The following is a 21,935-nucleotide window of genomic DNA, read 5'->3' as shown; positions in this document are numbered from 1 at the left end:
GGGTTAATTGATAGTAGTCTTAAGAGAAAAGGGAAACCTATTTTCCAAAGTACCTGAGAGCAGAACAAAAAGTAAGGATGGAAAATTATGAAAGAGAGATTCCAACCTAGAATTAAGGAGAAATTTCTTGAGAGTCAGAACAATCAGTGAAATGACTTGTGGGTGCTCCATCATTGGACGTTTTTAAGCAGCAATTGGACAGCCATTTGTCTGGAATGGTATAGGGTCTCCTACTTGGGGAGGGGGTTGGACTAGAAGACTTCCAATGTCCTTTCCAATTCTCTGTTCTGTATATTGAAAGAAACTTATTTTTGTTATTTTTGACATTTATGGCAAGTCTTAGTTTATTCTGAACCTGACTCTGTTTGCAGATATAGGATATTTGCTGATATTCTGTTTTGGTTATGTTTCCCTTTTTCCCTTTTTTATATTTGTCCATTTTTCTTTCAGTTTGTCAGAGTCCATTGTGCATGCAGGTTTGGTCTGGGATCTCGTTTTATTTCTCTGTGGTATTGTGTTTTATTGGGCTTTTATGAACTCATTTTTCAGATTCCCATGGCTCTTGTTTTTCCCTTCTATCCATGGAATCCTTCCTAATCTCTCTCTTAATTTGTTGAAGTGAGCTCTCTTAAAGTCTAAATCTAGTGACTTGGTTCAATTACCTGTGCCTGCATTATGTTGAATTTTAGTATGACATAGTTATTCACCCCCGGGTTTCTACAACTTCTATCCCTTCAATCATTTCATCCCTATTGGTAAGAATTAAGTCCGGTATACTTGACCCCCACAGTTCCCTAATCTACCTTTTGGGTGACAAAAGTGTCAACTAGACATTTGATCTCCCACTTGCTGCACAGTTTGTCCCCCGGTTGATGTCAGTAATGAGGGTCATTAAAGTCCCTCATTACTACAGAGGTATGTTTCTGCATACCTTAACTAACTGATTAGAAAACAGTTCGTCAATTTCCTCTGCTTGGTTGGATGGTCTGCAGTATACACTTATGTCATTTATTTTTCCTCTAACATATTTGAGAAGGGTTTCCTCCTTGGTGCTGTGTATTTCAGTAGAGGAGCAGTGATTTCTTATGGACAATGCAATTACCCCTCCTCTTTTGTTTGATCTATTTTTTAAAACAATTTATATCTTTCTAAAAGTACTTTTGACTCATGGGTTCCATCCCATCAAGTTTTGAGTCCTTCCTTGAGGGAGATGGGCAGTTCAGAAATGTGAAATATAAATAGGTTTCAGTAATAGCAACAATATCATACCTTCTCTCATGTACTAGGACTTCAGGTTCCCTCTGTTTGTTCCCCATACTTTGCGCAATAGTGTATAGGCATCTGAGTCCTTTATGGCTGATATTTTGTTTGCTTCCTATTTCTCTTATTTTGTAACCGAGTTAGAATAGAATAACAGAGTTGGAAGGTACCTTGGAGGTCTTCTAGTCCAACCCTCTGCTTAGGCAAGAAACCCTACACCACTTCAGACAAATGGTTATCCAACATCTTCTTAAAAACTTCCAGTGTTGGAGCATTCACAACTTCTGAAGGCAAGTTGTTCCACTGATTAATTGTTCTGTCAGGAAATTTCTCCTCAGTTCTAAGTTGCTTCTCTCCTTGATTAGTTTCCACTCATTGCTTATTGTCCTACCGTCAGGTGCTTTGGAGAATAGCTTGTTCCTCTTCCTTCTTGCCATTTCCTTCCTTGTTGTCTGATTGGTTATTGTGGGGTTTATGTTTGAGGTTTATGTTTCCTGAAGATTTGTCTACTTCCCCTCCCTTCCAGTTTTAGTTTAAAGCCCTTGGATAAGCTAAGGGTTCTGACCTAGGCTTCCTTAAAAAGCATGAAGCAGAGTCTTGGTCCTGGCAAAACCCCCTTTTATTTACACGACTGTGAATTCCTTTCATTCACCATCAGCAAGGCCGGGCAAACAGTCTTTCAGAGGAATATTTATCAACATGAACCTTATCTCGCTTGGAATGCTGCCAGATACCAAACATAGTGTAAGGCAAAACTTGGCACAGAGTCTCTTAGTCACAAACAGAACTTTCCACTCTTGAAATGACCAAACGAATGAATTGTTTCCTGCAAAAGCCCACTCCCTGCTCACTCCTCTTTTGTTTTCTATGGGAGGGGCCAATCACCTCCAAGGTGTGGCTTTACTCCCAAGTCGATCCTGCTTTCTTAGTTGTTCTTGTCTTCTGGCACTCTGTTCATGCATACACTGGGAATTGTGCATGCGCACACTGGGCTCCAGCTGTTCTTCTTGTTCTGTCCCCGTCTCACACACGCACACCAGCAGTCGACCAAGAGTTAAAATAAACCAGCAGACAAGAATTTCCTTTGATAGCAGAATTGGCAGCAACCCAGTGGCTGCCTGCCAAAAGTTTTTACTTACAAAGGGAGGTTTATCTCCTCCGAAAACATCAAAGTAAGTCCACAAAAGCCAAAGAATAGTCAAATCCAGTCCAAGAATCCATCCAAGCAGAGCATATAACAAAGTTCCAGAAATGCAGAATGACTTGCTAGCTTTCAGTTTTGTCCGTCACAAAGCCTGAATGGCCACCACACCCCCTTTTATCCCCTGTGGGGTGTGGTCCAGTGACTCAGCTTAATCTCTGGCACGCCTCCTTCTCTGCTGCGCGCGCTTGTCTTTCTGACGCTGTCGGGGATCCAGCCAAGACTTATCTCCGTCGCTGTCTAACTGTGGCTGCTCGGAAGTGCTTGGCTCCTGGCCTTTCTCTTCTCCTTCGGAAGACACCTGAGGCATTGCCAGAGAGGAGGGTCCTGGAGAGGGAGGCCTTGCCAACTCCTCTCCTTCACTTTCGGAGTCTTCTCCCTCCGATAAGACGGGCTCGGAGGTCGGAGTCACAACACTTCTGCCTCACTGCTGTCTAGCTCCCCCTCTGCCTCTGATGCAGAGCCCTCATCCGAGCCTTCCTCAGCCCCCAGGACCGGCCCATGTTCCTCCCCAACCTCCTCACTGTCTAACTCTGCTGCCAGCTCTGCTGGCTGCTGGCGGACCACAACACTAAGCCAATTGGCTTAGCTTATCCAAGGTCTTTAAACTAAAACTAGAAACACATTCCAAACACATTCTTCCCAGCTCTTGTGGGTTGGAGTCCATCCCCTGCCAGAAGCCCTTTCTGTAGATACGGTAAACCATGGTCCCAAAATCTGCAGTTCTTTCTATGGCACCTCCCTTAAACCAGCGGTTGACCTTCCATCAGAAGTACAGATAACAACATCATCTGGGCTCCTTTTGGCTTTCCTGCCTACAGTAGTCTCTTGATATTGCTTTCAGGATTTTTGTGGCATAATTCATCTCAAGAAATCATCAGTCACAAGTCAACAAGAGAGTACCATATCAGGAAACTACTATCATTACACATACCCAGTATTCACTGAAAATTGTGTTTTTGGAGTTCCACAATTCTTAAAAATGTATACTTATTTGGCATTTCAATTTCCCTAAAGATATTACCCTTATTTCACCATTTTCACAAGGGAATTTATGCAACACTATCCCAGCTCTTTCAATAGCCTCAGCACACTGTATACCTTTAGAACTGTTGTGTTAATCAATATTTGATTTATATTTTTCTAATGACTTTATATACTGAAAGAACAAAATTCAGATTGTGAATTTCTTGATGCACATAGGAGAAAACAAGAAAGAAATTAAAAATAACTACCTGATGCTTTATGCCACTTGCTCTACTGAGCAAATTTCCAGTTCGGGTCCTATTGAAAGAACTTGTCCTTGTTTGTTATCTGATACTTCATAAACTACTCTCTGATGGCCCATCTGTTCAGCTTTTTTATCCTCCTCTAGCTCTTCTGATGAAAGATCTTTGGGTCCTGGAGTGGAGTTAGTCTCAGTTGCATAACTAGCAGCAGAGTTTATTGCTTCTTGTGAAGAATGTGCCTTAGGGTATCCTCCCTCTGTTTCATTGATGGCTATATTTGTATTGGCTGTTAAATTTAAATGAGTTAAATCATCTACAGTAGTCTCCTTTGGTGGTCTTTCAGAATCTGGCTGAACTAATTTTCTTTCCTGTACTCCATCTGTATGAACAATTCCATTCTGTGACCCAGTCCATTGAAGTTTCTCATTGCTATAAGTCTCCTGGTTTGTATCAGCTACATCCGGCTTGTTCTCATGAAAGGATTCTTCCTGGGATTCATGGGAAACGGTTTTTTTCTCAATATGGGTGACACGAAATCTAGGGGGGGGAAAAAGACACATCACTCAGCATCAGCAAATTATTCAGAAAGAATCTGACCAGGCATCATTTTTGTTGCCTGGTCAGTGAAGATCAGATTTTAAGATCCAGAGGCAGAATCTAAGTCTCAAAATATGATGGGTTTTGTTAGTCCTTTTTGCTGAATTTGCAAAAGAATTATTATTACATTTTTCCCTGTGTATTTTTAGATTGATTTATTTTGACTTGGGCAGAAGTCAGGGAATGGGCCTTGTGTGGAAATTTACCTAATTCCTATCTATCCCTTCTTATTTATTTCTTAGCTTGTTCTCTAAATTTCCAAAGAATTAGCCAATTGGAACACTGAAATTTGAACATCTGAATACTCTTGCTGCATTGGCATGCTAAACTTCGCAACTGATGCTTCTTCATTCCCATTTGTCTGTCTACGCTGTTTTTCAATAGCACCTTCTCAAATATCTGCTCAATTCATGTATTATCTTTTATTTCAAACATTGACCTTTTATTAATAGTTCTATCCAAAAGGCATTCAGTTCCATCAGTTGGAAAATTTAGTTGAGGAGTGACTAATACAGCAACTGTGGGAAAATGATTATGTAATGCTGGAATTCTTAATTTTCAGCTGCTAAGTTAATGCATACTTAAATAGTATGCTGTTCAATTCCTATTTTGGTTCAGTTTTCTCTGACAAAAAAAAGTATGTACTTTACCAGCGCAGGTTAAAGGAGCAGAATCTATTACACTGTAGCTTAATGGAAATATATATATATATATATATATATATATATATATATATGTATGTATGTATGTATGTATGTATAGAGAGGGGGGGGAGAGATTTATTACTATATATCATAGATCTGCCAATATTAAATCTTGCTAGACTAATCTTGCCTCAGTTTTTGATTGGATAACGAAAATGAATAGGTTTTGGGAGTGTTGTAGACATATTGGGAGTGTTGTAGACATCCGTGGACAGGATTCTGGGCAGACTGAACGCGACCACTTGTTTATTGGACCCGTGCCCCTCCTGGTTAGTGTTGGCTTCCTGGGAGGTGACGCAAAGCTGGCTCCAGGGGATTATAAATGCTTCGTTGGGTGAGGGTGACTTTCCCGCCGCCTTGAAAGAGGCGGTGGTGAGGCCTCTCCTCAAGAAGCCTTCCCTGGACCCAGAAATGTTGGTAAACTATCGTCCGGTCTCCAACCTTCGCTTTGTGGCGAAGGTTGTTGTGAGTGTGGTTGCACAACAGCTCCCCCAGCACCTGGATGAAACGACGTATCTGGATCCATTCCAGTCGGGCTTCAGGCCCAGGTACAGCACGGAAACGGCATTGGTCGCGTTGGTAGATGATCTCTGGAGGGCTTGGGACAGGGGATACTCCTCTGTCCTGGTCCTATTAGGTCTCTCAGCGGCTTTTGATACCATCGACCATGGTATCATGCTGCACCGGTTGGAAGAGTTAGGGGTGGGAGGCACTGTGTTGCAGTGGTTCTCCTCCTTTCTCTCTGACCAGTCACAGTCTGTGTTGACAGGGGGGCAGAGGTCAACTCCGAGGCCCTTCATATGTGGGGTGCCGCAAGGGTCGGTCCTCTCGCCCCTCCTGTTCAACATTTATGTGAAGCCGCTGGGCGAGGTCATCTGTGGTTTCGGGGTGAAGTACCACCAGTACGCTGATGACACCCAGCTGTACATCTCCACCCCAGACCACCCCAACGATGCCCTTGAAGTGATGTCCTGGTGCCTGGAAGCCGTGCGGATCTGGATGGGGAGGAATAGGCTCAGGCTCAACCCATCCAAGACCGAGTGGCTGTGGTTTCCGACGTCCCAATATAGTCAGTTGGTGCCATCACTGACTATTGGGGGCAAATCATTGGCCCCCACGGAGAGGGCGCGCAACTTGGGCGTCCTCCTGGATTCACGGCTGTCTTTAGAAGAGCACTTGACGGCCATGACCGGAAGGATTTTTCATCAGGTTTGCCTGATTCGCCAGTTGCGTCCCTTTCTGGATCAGGACTCCTTACGCACGGTCACTCATGCCCTTGTCACCTCCCGCCTGGACTATTGTAACGCTCTCTACATGGGGCTCCCCTTGAGGAGCATCCGGAGGCTCCAACTGGTGCAGAGTGCGGCCACGCAGGTGGTAATGGGAGTGACATGGCGCTCCCATGTAACACCCCTCCTGCGCGAGCTGCACTGGCTCCCGGTGGTCTTCCGGGTGCGCTTCAAGGTTTTGGTTACCACCTTTAAAGTGCTCCATGGCTCAGGACCTGGGTACTTGTGGGACCGTCTACTACCACCAATAGCCTCCCATCGGCCGGTACGCTCTCATAGAGAAGGGCTACTCCGGGTGCCGTCGGTCAAACAATGTCAACTGGCGGCCCCCAGGGGGAGAGCCTTCTCTGTGGGGGCACTACTATCTGGAACGAGCTCCCCCCGGAGATATGGAGGATCCCGGATCTGCGCACCTTCTGCCGCGCTCTAAAGACCTTTTTATTTCACCAGGCGGGCCTGGCCTAACTTTCTCCCTCTTTTTAAACAATTTTTAAACAATTTTAATATTTTAATATTTTTAATATCTTTTAATTTTCAAAGTTTAAATCTGTTTTAAATTGATTGGGGTTTTAATCTGTTTGGGCCAAATTATTTAATTCAATTTTAGTTCTGTTTTTTAAATTTTGTATGTATGTATTTTATTGTTGGCTGTTCACCGCCCTGAGTCCTTCGGGAGAAGGGAGGTATACAAATTAAATAAAAGTAAAAAAAGTTTAGACATCAGCAAATCATCTGACAAGAACTTAATGATATACCATTTAGGCTGGATGGCAGGATAATTAAAATATATACATAACTGTCTCAAAATGCATAAACAGTGTTTGCCAGTGGTTTCTTATCACACTGGAGAGAGATTCTGTGTGGGGTTCTTCAAAGAAATGTTTTGGGTCCTCTTTTTTCAGTATTCTTATGAATGAATTTGAAGAATAGGGGCAATTATGCTGCCAAATTTGTAGATTACCCAATATTGGATGAGATAGATAATATCCCAGAACACAGAAATAAAATTCAGTATGATATTGATATATTAGAGGAATGGGTGGAAGTGAAATAATGAAATAGAACTGTAAGGTCCTGCCTTGCCAGCCTTCTCAAGAAAGCAATACTCTTGAAATGAACGGCATTTCAAAAGGAACTTTTACTGGAAGATAGCGATAGTAGAAAGAGTGTAGGCAGAATCTGAATTTTGTGTGCTGGAGTGTTAGGTTAATCTGCTCATTCCAGGGCCCCTCCCAATGTCCAGTTCATCTTTGAGCCAATCCCAAAGTGCAAAGATGTTGTGAGAACTTCAGGCTGAGAAGGTGATAACAGATGGTTCCCAGGCACCATGATCTTGCTCCTCCAGTGGTGAGACAAAACAGATGGCCCAAGGCACATTCCTTCCCACCTACCAACATCCCAAAGGTACATCAAAGCACAGAACAAGAACAAAGGAAAAAAATATGCAAGCGTAGCCCGAATCCTCTCCCTCCCTCCAGAATGGCAAGATCCCGACAGAGATCAACGGGAGTTGACATGCTGCCCCTCTAAGAAAAGGAGACATCCACCTCTAGACAAAAAAAATAACGAAGTGGAAGACAATAATAAAACAGTTATGTTTGTCAGGGTAGAGTTGGTGGAAGCACTCGATTAATCTAGCGGCTCTGTGTTTTTTGTGAACCCACTCATTTTGAGATGTAGGGAGGTCTTTCCTGGCCACTAAATACTGGGTGGATCCATGGTGCCATCTTGAATCAAGAATCTGTTTAATCTCAAAGTGTTGTTTGCCCTCTACCATAATGGGTTGTGGTAAGGGTGGGGCGTGGGTCATAAGACTGAGGTCACTTTGGATTTTAAGAGGCTGCAATGGAAGATTGGGTGCAGATCCCCAACTTTAAATGCTACACTCTCTGTTTGTCTGCCTAAGCCTTATAGGCTGCTTTCGTTTTGTCTAGGGCAGGGATCTGCAACCTGCAGCTCTGGGGCTGCATGTGGCTCTTTGGGCCCTCTGCCATGGCTCCCTGTCATGGCAGTGGCATGGTCGGACCCTTAGTGCAGGAGCAAAGCACCCCTGCACTTGCCTTTGTGCGACAACAGCATTCCCCCTGGTACATTTGCTGTTGCCATCATCAAGGGCTGCTGGGAGAGAACAGCGGGGGCAGATCTTGCAGGGTGGGGGCTATTCCCCCCAAGCCTGGCCTTCCACCTCCCTTGTCGGTGGGGCCAAGAGAAAAAAGGGGGCGGCGTGGGGAAGCATTCCCCTGCCCATGGCGCTTTCTGTTTCCTGTGCCTTCCCTGATCTCAGCTCTTTCAGAAAGAGCTATATTTCCGTTTGCTTACGTTTCCTAGGGGGAAGGGGAAACCCACTCTCTCTCCACCCCTCTCTCTGTTACTCTCTCTCACTCCCTACCTCTGTCTCTTCTCATACTCGGAAAGCCCTGCAGCCCTGCGTACTCTCTTTGGGGCTTTTCTCTGGCTGTTTTTTTTTCCCCTTCCTTTTGGAAAGCCGGGCTGGCAGAGCAATGAGAGCAACCTGCGGTGGAGGCTTCCCGCCCCTCCCCCTCCTCTCGTGTGTACCTTCCCGGCCCCGCCACATCCGGTCTGGGCGTGCAGGGGGGGAGGAGGAAGGAAGCCTCCTCCGCAGGTTGCGCTCATTGCTCCGCCAGCCCAGCTTTCCAAAAGGAAGGGAAAAAAAACAGCTGGCAAAAAGCCCCAAAGAGAGCACTCAGGGCTGCAGGGCTTTCTGAGTGTGAGAAGAGACAGAGGCAGGGAGCAAAAGAGAGCAACACAGAGAGAGGGGGGGAGAGAAAGAGAGACAGAGACAAATGAGAGAGGAAAGAGAGTGAGATAGAGAGGGTGATAGGGAGATAGAAAAAGAAAGACAAATGAGAAAAAGATAAAGATAAGAGGGAGAGAGGGAGATAGACAGAGAGGGAGAAAGAGATGGGAGAGAGGGAGAGAGACAGAAGGAGTTACCTATTACCCATAGAAAACACGGAGCCACAAAACCTGGGTAGGCGTGGCTGGGGGGGTCTGGTGTGCGTGACATCAAGTTGGCCATGCCCACTCAGGTTTTGTGGCTCCCAGTGTTTTGTTTTCTGTAGGAAACAGGCCAAAGTGGCTCTTTGAGTGTTTAAGGTTGCCGACCCCTGGTCTAGGGCTTTGTGGATCATAGGCCAGGTGGTCTTTAGCTGATTGATCCACTCCTTTAGGGAGGGGATTGTTAGTTCAATAGTGGGTAGTTCAGGCATCAGGTTAAATTCTTGATCTGTGGCTACTTGGAATGGGGTAAAACCCTTGCTGGTGTGCACTGAATTGTTGTACACTACCTCCACAAATGGCAACAGGTTAAGTCCAGTCATCCTGTTGGTAGTTAATAAAGCATTGGAGGTATTGTTCCAGAACTGAGTTAATTTGTTCCTGTTGTGATCCACCAGCAGCCTGCGAAGCTGGCAGCAGAGTCAGATAGTGAGGAGGCTGGGGAGGAACATGGGCCAGTCCTGGAGTCTGGGGAAGGCTTGGATGAGGGCTCTGCATTGGAGGCAGATGGGGCCAGGGCCATCTGGGAGTTATGTGCAGACTCTGGAGCCTCCAGAGTCAGTCATCAGAGAGGCAGAGGAACAGGGGGAGCCTGTTCCTATGTGCGCATTCACAGAGCTGCCAGAAGGCAAGAACAGTTAAAACAAACTCAGACTCAGGAGTAAGGCTTGGAGATGATTGGCCCCTCCCATAAGACATAAAGGAAGAGCAAAGGCATGTGGGCCTTTGCAGGAAGCAACATTGTGGATGGTGTCAGTTTGTACTTTGAAGCTCTGTTTTTGACTCTGTGTTTCTGTGTGGCCTTGCCAAGATAATTGCCAATTAGATCTTTGGCAGGGTGTCAAAGAAGATAAAGGTGGGTGTTTACCAGCTTTATCCGAAGGACTGTGGCAGACTTCTGTTGAACTATTTATAAACTCGGTGATTCAGCACGTGCTGTGAATGAAAGGAATTCACAGCCGTTAAAAAAAGGGGGGGTGGGGACTAATTGTGTGCTTTTTACTATATCAGGAAGCCTAGGTCAGAACAGTTCCATCGCCCAATTTGTTTGAGGATTGTGACTACAACAGAGGCCCTGGTTGCTTCCCAAAAGGTCCCAAAAACTTTCCAGAATTTGGAGGTGAACTGGATCCCCCAATTTGATATAATTTGGCGTGTAGTGCCATGTAAGCAGTATATATGAAGTAAGAATAGCTTTGCTAGAGTTTTGGCCATTGGGATTTTCTGGCATGGGACAAAGTGCACCTGTTTTGAAAAAAGGTCCATCACCACCCAAGTTACTCTGTTTCTGGAGCTCTCTGGAAGTTCTATGATAAAATCCATAGAAATCTCTCTCCAGGGTGCTGAAGTTGCAGCTACCGGCTGCAAGAGATCAGGAATTTTTCCCTGCCTGCACTTTGCCACTGCGCAGGTGGGGCAGCTGGCAACATAACTTTCAATGTCCTTTTTAAGGGATGGCCACCAAAATTGTCGTTTCAGGAGGTGCAGAGTTTTTACAAACCCAAAGTGCTCTGCCAATTTGGAATCATGGCAGGTTGCATGGTTTTTAGTCTTTCACTAGCTGGGACATAAGAGTTTGCCTCCCACCCAGGGTAGTCTGTCTTGCATGAAGCAAGTGTTTTTGTGGTTAAGGAACCACTATCCTTCTCTAGGGCCTGTTTAAAGGCTACAGTGATGGTGTTGTCTGCAGTGGAGTTCCCCTTTTGCTTGCTATCTTGTGATGACCCGTGCTGCTAATTGCGATACGGGAAGCATGGGTTTAACTACTTCTGTCTTTGCACTGTTATATTGGGGCAGTCTGGACAAAGTGTCTGCCAAGAAGTTCCCCCTCTCCCCCCCGGCAAATAGTGGAGGGTGAAGTTAAATCCCTGGAAGTACTGGGCCCAACATGCTACTTGGGGGACATTTTCCTTGGGGCCTTTAGGACTTTCAGATTCTTGTAGTCGGTCCATACCTGGAAAGAGATTTTATTCCCTTCCAGGAAGTGTCGCCAAGTGAGGAGAGCCCATCTGACTGCAAATGCTTCTTTCTCCCATATTGCCCAATGCTGCTCAGTTTCGGTTAGTTTTTTCAATGTGTATGCACAGGGTTGTAGCTGACCCCCCTTATTTTCCTGAAGCAACACAGTCCCCATTGCCACATCACTGGCGTCAGACTGAATCACAAAGGGGTTTTGGAGGGTCTGGGTGTTTCAACACTGGCTCAGCTGAGAAGAGCTTTTTTAGTTTCTCGAATGCTACTTGGCATTTCATGTTCCACTTTAGTGGTTGGCTGGGTTTAGGCTTATCTACTCCCATGGTTCTCAGCAAGTTAGTAATAGGGAGGGCGATTTGAGTGAATGATGGGATGAATTGCCTATAGAAATTTGTGAACCTTAGGAAGCTTTGTAGCTGTTTTTGGGTGCACAGGGCTTCCCATTCTAACACTGCTCACACTTTTTCCGGATCCAATTCTACCCCCTGGTGCGAGATCCAGATAGTCTTTTTTGTCTTTGTGGAATTTGCATTTTGAGAGCTTAGCGTATAGTTTGGCAGCTCAGAGGTTTTTCAGGACTGCCCGTACCAGCTTTATGTGCTCAGCTTTTGTTTCGGTATATATCAAGATGTCATCAAGGTACACCAAAACACTGTTATATAGGTCTTCATGCAGCACCTTATTTATTAGCTGCATGAACACTGCAGGGGCCCCTTGGAGTCCAAACAGGAGCACTGAAAACACCCCAATGGGCAGTTAAAAGCCATCTTCCACTCATCCCCGTCCCAAATCCTGACTTGGTAATAGGCTTCCCACAAGTCCAGCTTAGAAAAAATCTTGCCCTTTGAAAGGTAGTCCAGCATGTCCTTCACGAGGAGTAGGAGGTATACATTTTCCATGCACACTGCATTTAGACCTCTATAATCAATGCATAAATGAAGTGAGCCATCTTTCTTTTCCTGGAACAGTACCAGGGCAGCTACTTTGGATCTAGCAGACTGGATGAAGCCACGCTCTAAGTTTTTGTCTATGAAATTGTGCAGTTCATCTAGCTCCCAGGGTGTCATGAAGTAGAGTTTCGGCTTTGGTAGCTTAGCTCCTGAGAGGATCTCAATTGCACAGTCAGTAGTTGTTGATTTCTCCTTAATTCCAGGTTGCTTCTCTTTTTGATTAGTTTCCAACGATTGTTTCTTGTCCTGCCCTCTGGTGTTTTGGAGAATAATTTGATCCCCTCTTTGTGGCAGCCCCTCAAATACTGGAATACTCCTATCATGATACCCCTCTTTCCTCTTTTCTTTAGACTAGCCAAACCCAAATCCTGCATCCATTCTTCATATGGTTTAGTCTCAAGGCCTTCAATCATCTTAGTTGCTCTTCTCTAAACTTTTTCCAAAGTCTCAACATCTTTTCTGTAGTATGATGACCAAAATTGGTTGCAGAATTCCAGGTGTGGTCTTACTAGGGTTTTATAAAGCGGCACTAATATTTCACATGATCTTGATTCTATGCCTCTGTTTATACAACCCAGGATTGTATTAGCTTTTTTGGCTGCTGCTGCACACTGCTGGCTCATATTCAAGAGATCATTCACTAGGACTCCAAGGTCCTTTCACAGTTACTGTTTTTGAGCCAGGCCTCGCCTAATCTGTACTTATACCATTGATTTTTCCTGCCTAAATGTAATACTTTGCTTTTCTCCACATTAAAATTCATTTTGTTGGATAGGGCCCATTGATCAAGTTTGTTAAGATCTTTTTGGATTCTGAACTTGTCTTCTGGGGTGTTGGCTATTCCTGCCAGTTTAGTACCATCTGCAACTTTGATGATTTCCCCTTCTATTCCCTCATCTAAGTCATTAGTGAAATATTAAAGACTACTGGGCCTAAGACGGAATCTTGTGGTACCCCACTGCTTACTTCTCTTCATGTGGATGTAGTACCATTAAGGACTACTCATTGAGTATAGTTTGCAGCCAGTTACAAATCCATCTGGTGGTGATCCATCTATTCCACATTTTTCTAGCTTACCAAGAAGTAGATTGTGGTCTACTTTGTCAAATGCCTTCCTGAAATCTAAATATACTATGTCCACAGCATTTCGCTGGTCTACTAATTTAGTGACTTTATCAAAGAATGAAATAAGATTGGTTTGGCATGATCTGTTTTTAACAAACCTGTGCTGGCTACTAGTTATAACTTTATTTGCTTCTTGTTTGCAGATCTGGTTTTTTATTATCTTTTCCAGGATCTTCCCATGTATTGATGTTAGACTGGTTGGTTTGTAGTTTCCTGGGTCTTTTTTTATTCCTTTCTTGAAGATGGGAACCACATCAGCCCTTTTCCAATCCTCAGGTACTTCCCCAATGCTCCAGGATTTTTCCGGGAGAAATCTTCGAGTCCAAACTCCAGCCCAAGGCAGGAGACCTTATACCATCCCAGAGAAATGGCTGTCCATTTTTTCTTGAAAACCTCCAAGTGATGGAAGCACCCACAACCCTTGGAAACAAGCTGTCAGGAAATTTCTCCTTAACTCCAGGTTGGATGTCTCTTTAATGAGCTTCCACTCATTGAGTTCCTTTAATTTTTGGACAAGATTTCAAAATTGGTTTGCCACTGACTCCTTTCTAGGACTGAAAAAGAGTGACTTTGTGACTAAGTTGGGACTAGAACTCACAGTCTCCCAATTTCTAGTCTTAATTACTACATCAAACTGGCTTTCTTATGCCTTAGAATCTGACACTATTACTCTTCTTGTATTTCATTAGATACTTATTGTGAGTTAATCCAAAACTCTTCTATAGAATGCAAACTAACACCTACCTGCCAACTGAAAAGACTGTTGTTTCCCCAGGGTGCATCTTGCTTTTGCTCTCTTTTAACCGGCCCTGACGATGTATGGGAGGTCTCTTTTTCTTGCTGCAATGAATGCAAGGTGCTTGTGTTGAACCTAAGTGCACTGTGTGGTGATGAGGAATGCCACCATCTTGGCTGCTGCGATGTGGGCATAGAGCACTGGAGAAAAGAGCCATTAGATTTAAAGATTAGCAGTTACATAAATGAAATTCTAAAGCAAACCCCATTAGTACATATAACATAGAGCCAACACAGAGAAACCTGCACTGGAAGGCAAAATCAGACTTCCACTCAGACTATTTTCAAACTCCTGGATAGTAAAATATAATCCATGAAACTCCATTCTCTTCAAAATACATCTACTGAGGCCCAAATGAAATAAATAGGAACTGTATAAGAACATTACACAATTGCTATACAACAATGTAACATCCTGCATCAACACAATTAACTAGGGCCATCTGAGCCTGACCTTCTGTTCTGGTTTTTTATCCTACTACAAAAAGATGGGCTGCAATATGTTTAGCTCCTCTGAATGACAGACATCTAATCTGGTCATTCAAACAGAGTGAAAACTACACATATGCATTCAATATGCAGCTCTTCTTACCACTCTTCTCTATCCTAGTAGACCCCATAGGATATGCTGGGGGCAGACCTCTAAATATTTCCTCTCCAACCACATTCTTTCCCTGCCTCTGGGATTTGAAAGAATCAGGAAGAAAATCCTCAATTAGCACTTAGTGGCATTGTGGGGGGATTACAAGACAGATGACTGAGGAGAGCTTTTAAACTTACCCTCCTATGGCCAGTAATCTCCATTACACTTATGTTATGTTGAAAATGAATAATAAGGCAGAATGTATGTCATTCACATACATACCTATATACACTCACTACTATATCATGTGATTTAGTCACATGACTGAGGGAAGGAAGAAGGAAAACATGAGAGATTCTCAAGATGTGATTTATACCAAATTGAACCTATATGCTCTCCTCACCTGGGTACAGGCACTGGCAGTGGGAGATCAGCATCACTTTCTCCAAGCATTTCTTTCAGAACTTCAACATTTGCTAAAAAGGGAAGAAAATAAAAATGTATCAGAACAAGGCCCCAGGTGCTACGGCTTTACTTAACTAAGCCAAAGTTATGCCCACCTTCATTTTGAATGATACATTTCACTATTTTTTCTACAGTATCCTCATTCAGATCCTCATCATCATCTAAAAGAAAACGAAATATAGAAGTAAAAAAAGAGTAATTGTAACTCCAGTAATTAGTGCGACCTTCTAAGAATCCTGAAAACCCCCAAATACTGCCCAGTTACAAACCCTTAATTATTTTTGTTTTGTCCTTTTCTTTCAATATGGCCCCTCCTCCAACAACACCCTTCTGTTTGTTATTTCCCTTGTGCAGTTTCAAAATTCTAGGTAATCCTTTAATCCTGTAATCTAAAATTACAGGTGCTTATTATTTGTTTAATTTTTTTCCTGGTACAACAATTGATCATTACATGAGAACAATTGGTTGGTTATTTGAAACAAAAAAATGAATGAATAATGAATGAATGTTAATTTTGGTTGCAAAAAAAAGTCAATTGTAAGGGCTGATTTACTAAAGGAACTATTTAATTAAGGACACCAAACCAAAAAGATGGAAAAACCTCTGGCAGGAAAAGATCTCAATAGTAATTTTTAATTTCTATGCTGATGAATGCAGTTTATTTTGAAAAAGCATACAAAACATGAAAGCAGGATGACTATGCAATAGGTTGACAACAATACCATTTCAGTTCTCTTGAAAATTGGTTCTTCTACACTGTCCATTGAATGATATAAAATGCTGAACCATATTCTTCTATATTTAATCATACATTGGTATTATAAAATAATAAGGATAGGATAGGATAGGATAGAAAAGAGAATAGAATAGAATAGAATAGAATAGAATAGAATAGAATAGAATAGAATAGAATAGAATAGAATAGAATAGAGCAGAGCAGAGCAGAGCAGAGCAGAGCAGAGCAGAGCAGAGCAGAGCAGAACAGAATGAGCTGGAAGGGGCCTTGGAGGTCTTCTGGTCCTTCTCTTCACTAGACTAGCCATGCCCAGTTCCAGTAAACTTTCTTCATATGTTTTAGTCTCCAGTCCCCTAATCATCCTGGTTACTCTTCTCTGCACTTTTTCTAGAGTCTCAACATCTTTTTTATAGTGTGGTGACCAAAACTGGATGCAGTATTCTAGGTGTGGTCTTACTAAGGCTTTATAGAGTGGTATTAGTACCTCACTTGCTCTTGATTGTATCCCTCTGTTAAAGCAGCATTGGCTTTTTTGGCTTATACCTTTGATTTTTCCTGCCTAAATGTAAAACTTTGCTTTTCTCCACATTGAAATTCATTTTGTTGGATAGAGCCCATTGTTCAAGTTTGTCAAGATATTTTTGGATCCTGAGCTTGTCTTCTGGGGTGGTGGCTATTCCTGCCAATTTACTATTGTAGGAAGTTAGCACCCACCCCTTTTCTAGAAGAATGAAATATTTTAGGAAATCTTAAAAAGGCAGAATATATTTCCCTGGATGAGAAATGGAGAAACATGTTTTAAAGACAAAGCAGCTCCCACCTTCCTGCCTCCCCCTCTCCTTTTGTCAATGGGCCAGAGGCAGAAACCCAATCCTTTGTCAAAGGACCATCATCTGCAACACAATAAGACCCATCTAGCAACAGAAACTAACACAATGGGACCCATCTAGCAACAAAAACTCACCACATGGCACTTGGGAAGATTACATCAGTCAGCAAGGCTAGCTAAGACCCCCACCCCCTGGGAGTCTGATAACCAATCGGGATACTCTTTCTGGGCCCCAGGAAGTTCAAAGCCAGAGAGGGCATAAAACCAAGGCACGCTCAGCATCTCTGCCCTTTTCTGTTCAGGTACTCAAGCCATGTGATCCTATCCACCATTAAACTATCTTTCCAAGCAGTCTCCATGTTTCCAGTGTCTTTTTCCCCACTTGGAGCTGAACCCAGAAGGATATTTATTCTAACACTATCATCTACAAATTTGATGAGTTCCCCTTCTATTCCCTCATAATATTTTATTATAATATCCATCAAATATTTACTTTGCCACTTTCAGAAAAGAAGTTAGAGCTCATCTAGGCCAATATAGAAATCCAGCAGCTTTGACATCTATCCATCCAGTTTGTGTTTAGATGCATTCAATGAAAGAGTATCCAACCAGCATCTAGGGTGAGCCATTCAATTCTAAAACTGATTTTACCATTAAGATTTTTTTCTTGATGTACAGTTCCTTGCCACTTTAAATTCATTGTTCTTCCCGTCTTCTGAAACAACTTGAAAGAATTCTGCCTAGTCTTGTACATAACACCTTTTCAAATACTTTGAAGATATCTTTGGCGTCTCAATACCATCTTTTTTTTTCAGCTTAAACATACCCAGTGCTTCCCAACATTTCTCATAATTTTTTATTTCATGTTCCCTATCCTTTGCACATATTCTAGTTTGTGAGTGACTTTTTAAAAATCTGGTTCTAACAAATGAAGAAAGGGCAGGAATAATGACTTTTGTTAATCCTGACACTTTACTTTTCTTGATCCAATTTAAGATGTCCGTCCTTCCTTCCTTCCTTCCTTCCTTCCTTCCTTCCTTCCTTCCTTCCTTCTTTCCTTCCTTCCTTCTTTCCTTCCTTCCTTCTCCAACTGCATGTTCAACTTGTGATCTGCTAAGATACCCAGAACAGTAATGTAAAATGGAACCTGTACTATATCACTGGTACCTGTCAACTTCGGACTGAACCTGGCCGCAGCCATCTTTCTATTCCTCAGTTGCCACACAGAGAGTGAAGGGGGAAGGAGGTTGGAATGCATTACTACACACAACAAAGAGCTTTCTCGTGAGAACCAAGGTAATCTCTACTGGCAACAGATAACGGTAGGGAAGGAGTGCCTGAAGAGCCCGCGAATTAACCCAATTGGCCAATGTGACCTGTAACACTTGGGGATGGGGTTATTTCCTAGTTTATACTGAGACTGCGGGAAAGATTTAGATTTGGTTTTCCATTGAAGCTGTGTCAATATAATGTACTCATTAAAGAAGACCTTTGAGAAGAAGCCAAGTCTCAGAGTTCTGATTTGCTTGGGTTTATTAGTCGAAGCCTTGACAGTACCATTGGCACACATTTATTGGATATGATTGTTCAACCAACTTTTTATCTATCTAATGGTAAAATATTCCAGCCCACATTTTGCCTTCTTCTGTTTAAGAATCTCCTGGGAGACTTTAGAACAGCAACAGTTGCCTATATACCTTTAGCCAGCATTTCCACTTCTTGTCTCCTGTTATTTTTACCATTCTTTCTGTGATGCTGATTTCCTACTCCATTTCTTTCATTTCACATTTCATTTCATCGTGTTTCCTTGAAAATAAGACCTGGTCTTTTTTTCCCTCCAAAAGAGGCATTAGGTCTTATTTTCAGGGAATGTCTTCCACTGTCTCATCTTGTGGTGGTGACACTGACAGACCCGCTCAGCAGGAGCATGTGTGGCCACTGCCAGCCCACTTCTTCTGTGACCGCTTGCCGCCGCTCCTGCGTGGCACCTCATGGCCTCCATTTTGCCGTCAGAGGCTGTCAGGAAAGGTATCTGCAGCTGAGAAACAAGCTCCAGATTGATGAACGCAGCACCCCCCCGGCCTCCATTTCGCCATCACAGGCCTTCAGGAAAAGCCTCTGCAGCCAAGAAACGAGCTCTGGATTGACATGTGCTGCGCCCCTTGGCCTCCGTTTCACTGTCAGAGGCCTTCAGGAAAGGGCTCTGCAGCTGAGAAACGAGCTCTGGATTGATGCATGCAATGCCCCCAGGCCTCCACTTCACCATCAGAAGTCTTCAGGAAAGGCCTCTGCCAGCGGAGAAATGAGCTACGGATTAATGTGTGCAGCAGCACCCCCCACTGCCTCCATTTCGGAAAGGCCTCTGACAGTGAAACAGAGGCCAGGGGCAACGTATGTATCAATCCGGAGTTCGTTTCTCAGCTGCAGAGGCCTTTCCTGAAGGTCTCTGATGGTGAAACAGAAGCCGGGGGCAACATGCACAAGGAGGTGGCAAGCCACCACAGAAGAAGTGGGCCAGCAAGGTGAGGCAGATGTTGGGGGTATAAGAGGCCTGGCTGCAACTGTCTTAAGGTAAGTGGGTGCAGGGCATGTGAGGCAGCTCCACCCCACCATCCCCACCTTAGCTTAATTTTTACCCATGCACCTCGCCCCACCTCGTGCAACCAGGTGGGCGGGGTCTTAACTATGGCTTATTTTGGAGGTAGGGGGCACGTGTAAAAATCAAGCTAGGGCTTATTTTCTGGATAGGACTTGTTTTCAGGGAAACACTGTACAAAGTAATTTAATCTCCTTATTTTAGTACTTGATATCATCATATAAAGAAACGAATGTTTCTAAATGTTAGCTTATACATGAAGGATAGTAAGAAAAACCCTGTTTTATAGCCAGTTTCTTTTTCTGGTGACTTATTCTTAGAAACAATATGCCCATGAAGCAAGAAAAGTATATCTCTTACAACATGTACCACATGTCATTGCACAAAGCAGTATTTTATACACAATTGTAAATGCATGTTTATAAAAGTATAAGTTATTTAGAAAAATTGGAATGCAATTTCCTGTCACTAAATTGTTGATGCATGCATAATTTGAACACTAAAACCTAAGTTAATAAAATCACATTTTAAAATCTTTTTAGTATCAGACAATTTCAAGACAAATGGAGTCATTTTCTTCAAAAGAAGAGGATGAAAAATGGAAGTAGCACAAACAATATTTGGGATTTTAGGGAAACTATTTTTATGTCTAAACATGGCCAATTGTTAATCTTGTTAAAAGGTTTTTCATTTAAAGAATGAAGATTAATTGTACCCTAACAGGCCTCTCTGTTTTGGCTTCTTCAGTTATTACTATCTATGCCGATACCACAACTCCTTTGGCAGCTCATGTCAATTTGAATCATCTCCATTAATGGAAACAGCTCTTAAACCCTGGAGGGTCTTTGGGCTAGGACTGGATTGCCTATATTCACTGCTCCAGTCCCACCCCTCCCACAGTCTGGTTCTGAAACCCATCTGGTTGGGGAGATTTCTCAGACTCCAATTGTCAGGATATTTTCACAATAAAACTAAATGAGTTGCAAAATCAGGAGAATAGAAAAGACAACTATGTACATTCTGCTTTGATGTAAGTTCACTTTAGTTCTGTGTCAATTTACCTCAAATTATCAAAAGTGGTAGTAGCTACAACCCAACACATATTAGACTAGGAACTATGTTTCTACATTTTAGAAATAACAATACCACTCACAGAGATGCTAGACAAGTGTAGATGGATGGGAAATGCCAAATTTGATAGTGGCTGATCTGAAATCTCTGAGCCCTCCACTAAACCACTTATATAAGCTTGATTCCTTCTTGCATATCATCCTAAATCTGATTTACCCAATAGAACTGTGGTAGTCAACCTGGTCCCTACCGCCCACTAGTGGGTGTTCCCGCTTTCATAGTGGGCAGTAGGGGTTTTGTCCCTACTTTATAAATCACCATTACTGTGGAATCGGTCGGCGGTTAGAAAATTTTACTACTAACAGAGATACAAAAGTGGGCGGTAGGTATAATAAGGTTGACTACCCATGCAATAGAATATACTGTTTTAAAGCACCATGCTTGCGACTTTAGAATTAAGGAGCAGTTTCTGGCTTGACTGAACTCCTCATCACAACTGAGTTGCAAAAGATGCTGCCAAGAAATTTAGTTTCTCGCTCCCCATCCCACCTTCCAGTTACTTACCATCTTGGAGTTGTGTCAGTGATTCCTTGTTGTCAAAGTCAAATTCATCACTGAATGTCCTACAGCGGTATCCCTTTTTCTTTAGGATATGGCAAATGAGAAAGCCGGCAAGACCCATGACAAAGAAGACCAAAATCAGCAGGATCAGCATATATAAGCCATGCTGGGGGTCCACATCCCCATCTGTGGTGCTGCTGTGCTCTGACATCCGGAGCTACAAAAGGGATGGTAAGACTCAGAGTTCTTTGAGATTCACTTTTATTGTTCCTGCTGCAGCTATTATTGTGATGGCGACTGCTGCTATTACTACTACTATCCATCACTCCACAAACATATCCTAAAAGCAAAATTTTGGTCTTAATAGAGGGATTATCCATCCAAAAACTGAGATATACAAATGAGAAAGGAAAGAACTTCCAAAAACATTCTGCTTGTCAGCTACACTTAGAAAACTCCTCCTCCTCGAGGTATTTGGGTTTCCGATTTAAGTGATTTTGAAAACTGCAATCCTCTTTCCTCCAATTCTCGTATTTACTTTTTCTAGTCAATTCCAGATAGCTTGCTGGCTCGCGCGCCCGCGCACTTTCCCGCCACCCCTTCCCTCTGTGCCTCGCAGTCATTGCCGCTTCCTTCATGACATTTCCCAAGGTCGCTGCTGCTTTTGCAATATGCAATAATCTTCCTGCGTTTTGATCGCCTCTCGGAGGACCCCAACCCCTTTTCCTACTTGGAGCAAGAGCTATGGTGGGTGGGTGGGGTTAATATTTACTAATGCCTCTCATCCAGATTCCTTGGCGCGACCTCCCTCTAGCTTCAGCCCTGTCCTTTTCCGGGACGCGGATTCTTCCCAAGGGCAGAGCGGAGACTGCCTTCGCGCTTGTCTTTACTGCATCGCCTCTACATTGGAAACGCAAACTGGCCCCGCCACTGGCTCTGCTGATGCCCCCCC

At 43.3% G+C, this 21,935-nt stretch overlaps 1 protein-coding gene across 7 annotated transcripts in view; it reads right to left on the bottom strand.

Moving 5' to 3' along the window:
* RELL2 (RELT like 2) overlaps window positions 1–21,711 on the bottom strand; it is a 74,550-nt gene extending 52,839 nt beyond the window's left edge. For 4 of the 7 annotated variants that reach the window (XR_004589766.3, XR_009621199.2, XM_060686790.2 and 1 more), the window contains exons 1-5: window positions 20,987–21,194; window positions 15,286–15,351; window positions 15,129–15,201; window positions 14,092–14,283; window positions 3,697–4,227 (exon numbers count right to left, since the gene is read on the bottom strand). Coding sequence is in view for 5 of the 7 variants with exons in the window: in XM_060686790.2 (XP_060542773.1) it covers window positions 3,705–4,227; window positions 14,092–14,283; window positions 15,129–15,201; window positions 15,286–15,351; window positions 20,987–21,194 (1,062 nt within the window). In the remaining 2 variants the exon portion in view is untranslated. Of the gene's footprint in view, window positions 1–3,696; window positions 4,228–14,091; window positions 14,284–15,128; window positions 15,202–15,285; window positions 15,352–20,986 lie in introns of all 7 variants that reach the window. The other 3 variants (XM_034408835.3, XM_034408837.3, XM_087891210.1) reach the window with 3 other exon arrangements.
* Window positions 21,712–21,935: the final 224 nt, after the last annotated feature.

This window comes from Pantherophis guttatus, chromosome 3 (assembly GCF_059756535.1).
Source record: "Pantherophis guttatus breed Tessera chromosome 3, ASM5975653v1, whole genome shotgun sequence".
Classification (NCBI taxonomy): Eukaryota; Metazoa; Chordata; class Lepidosauria; order Squamata; family Colubridae; genus Pantherophis; species Pantherophis guttatus.
This window is presented reverse-complemented; position numbering and strand designations above follow the sequence as displayed.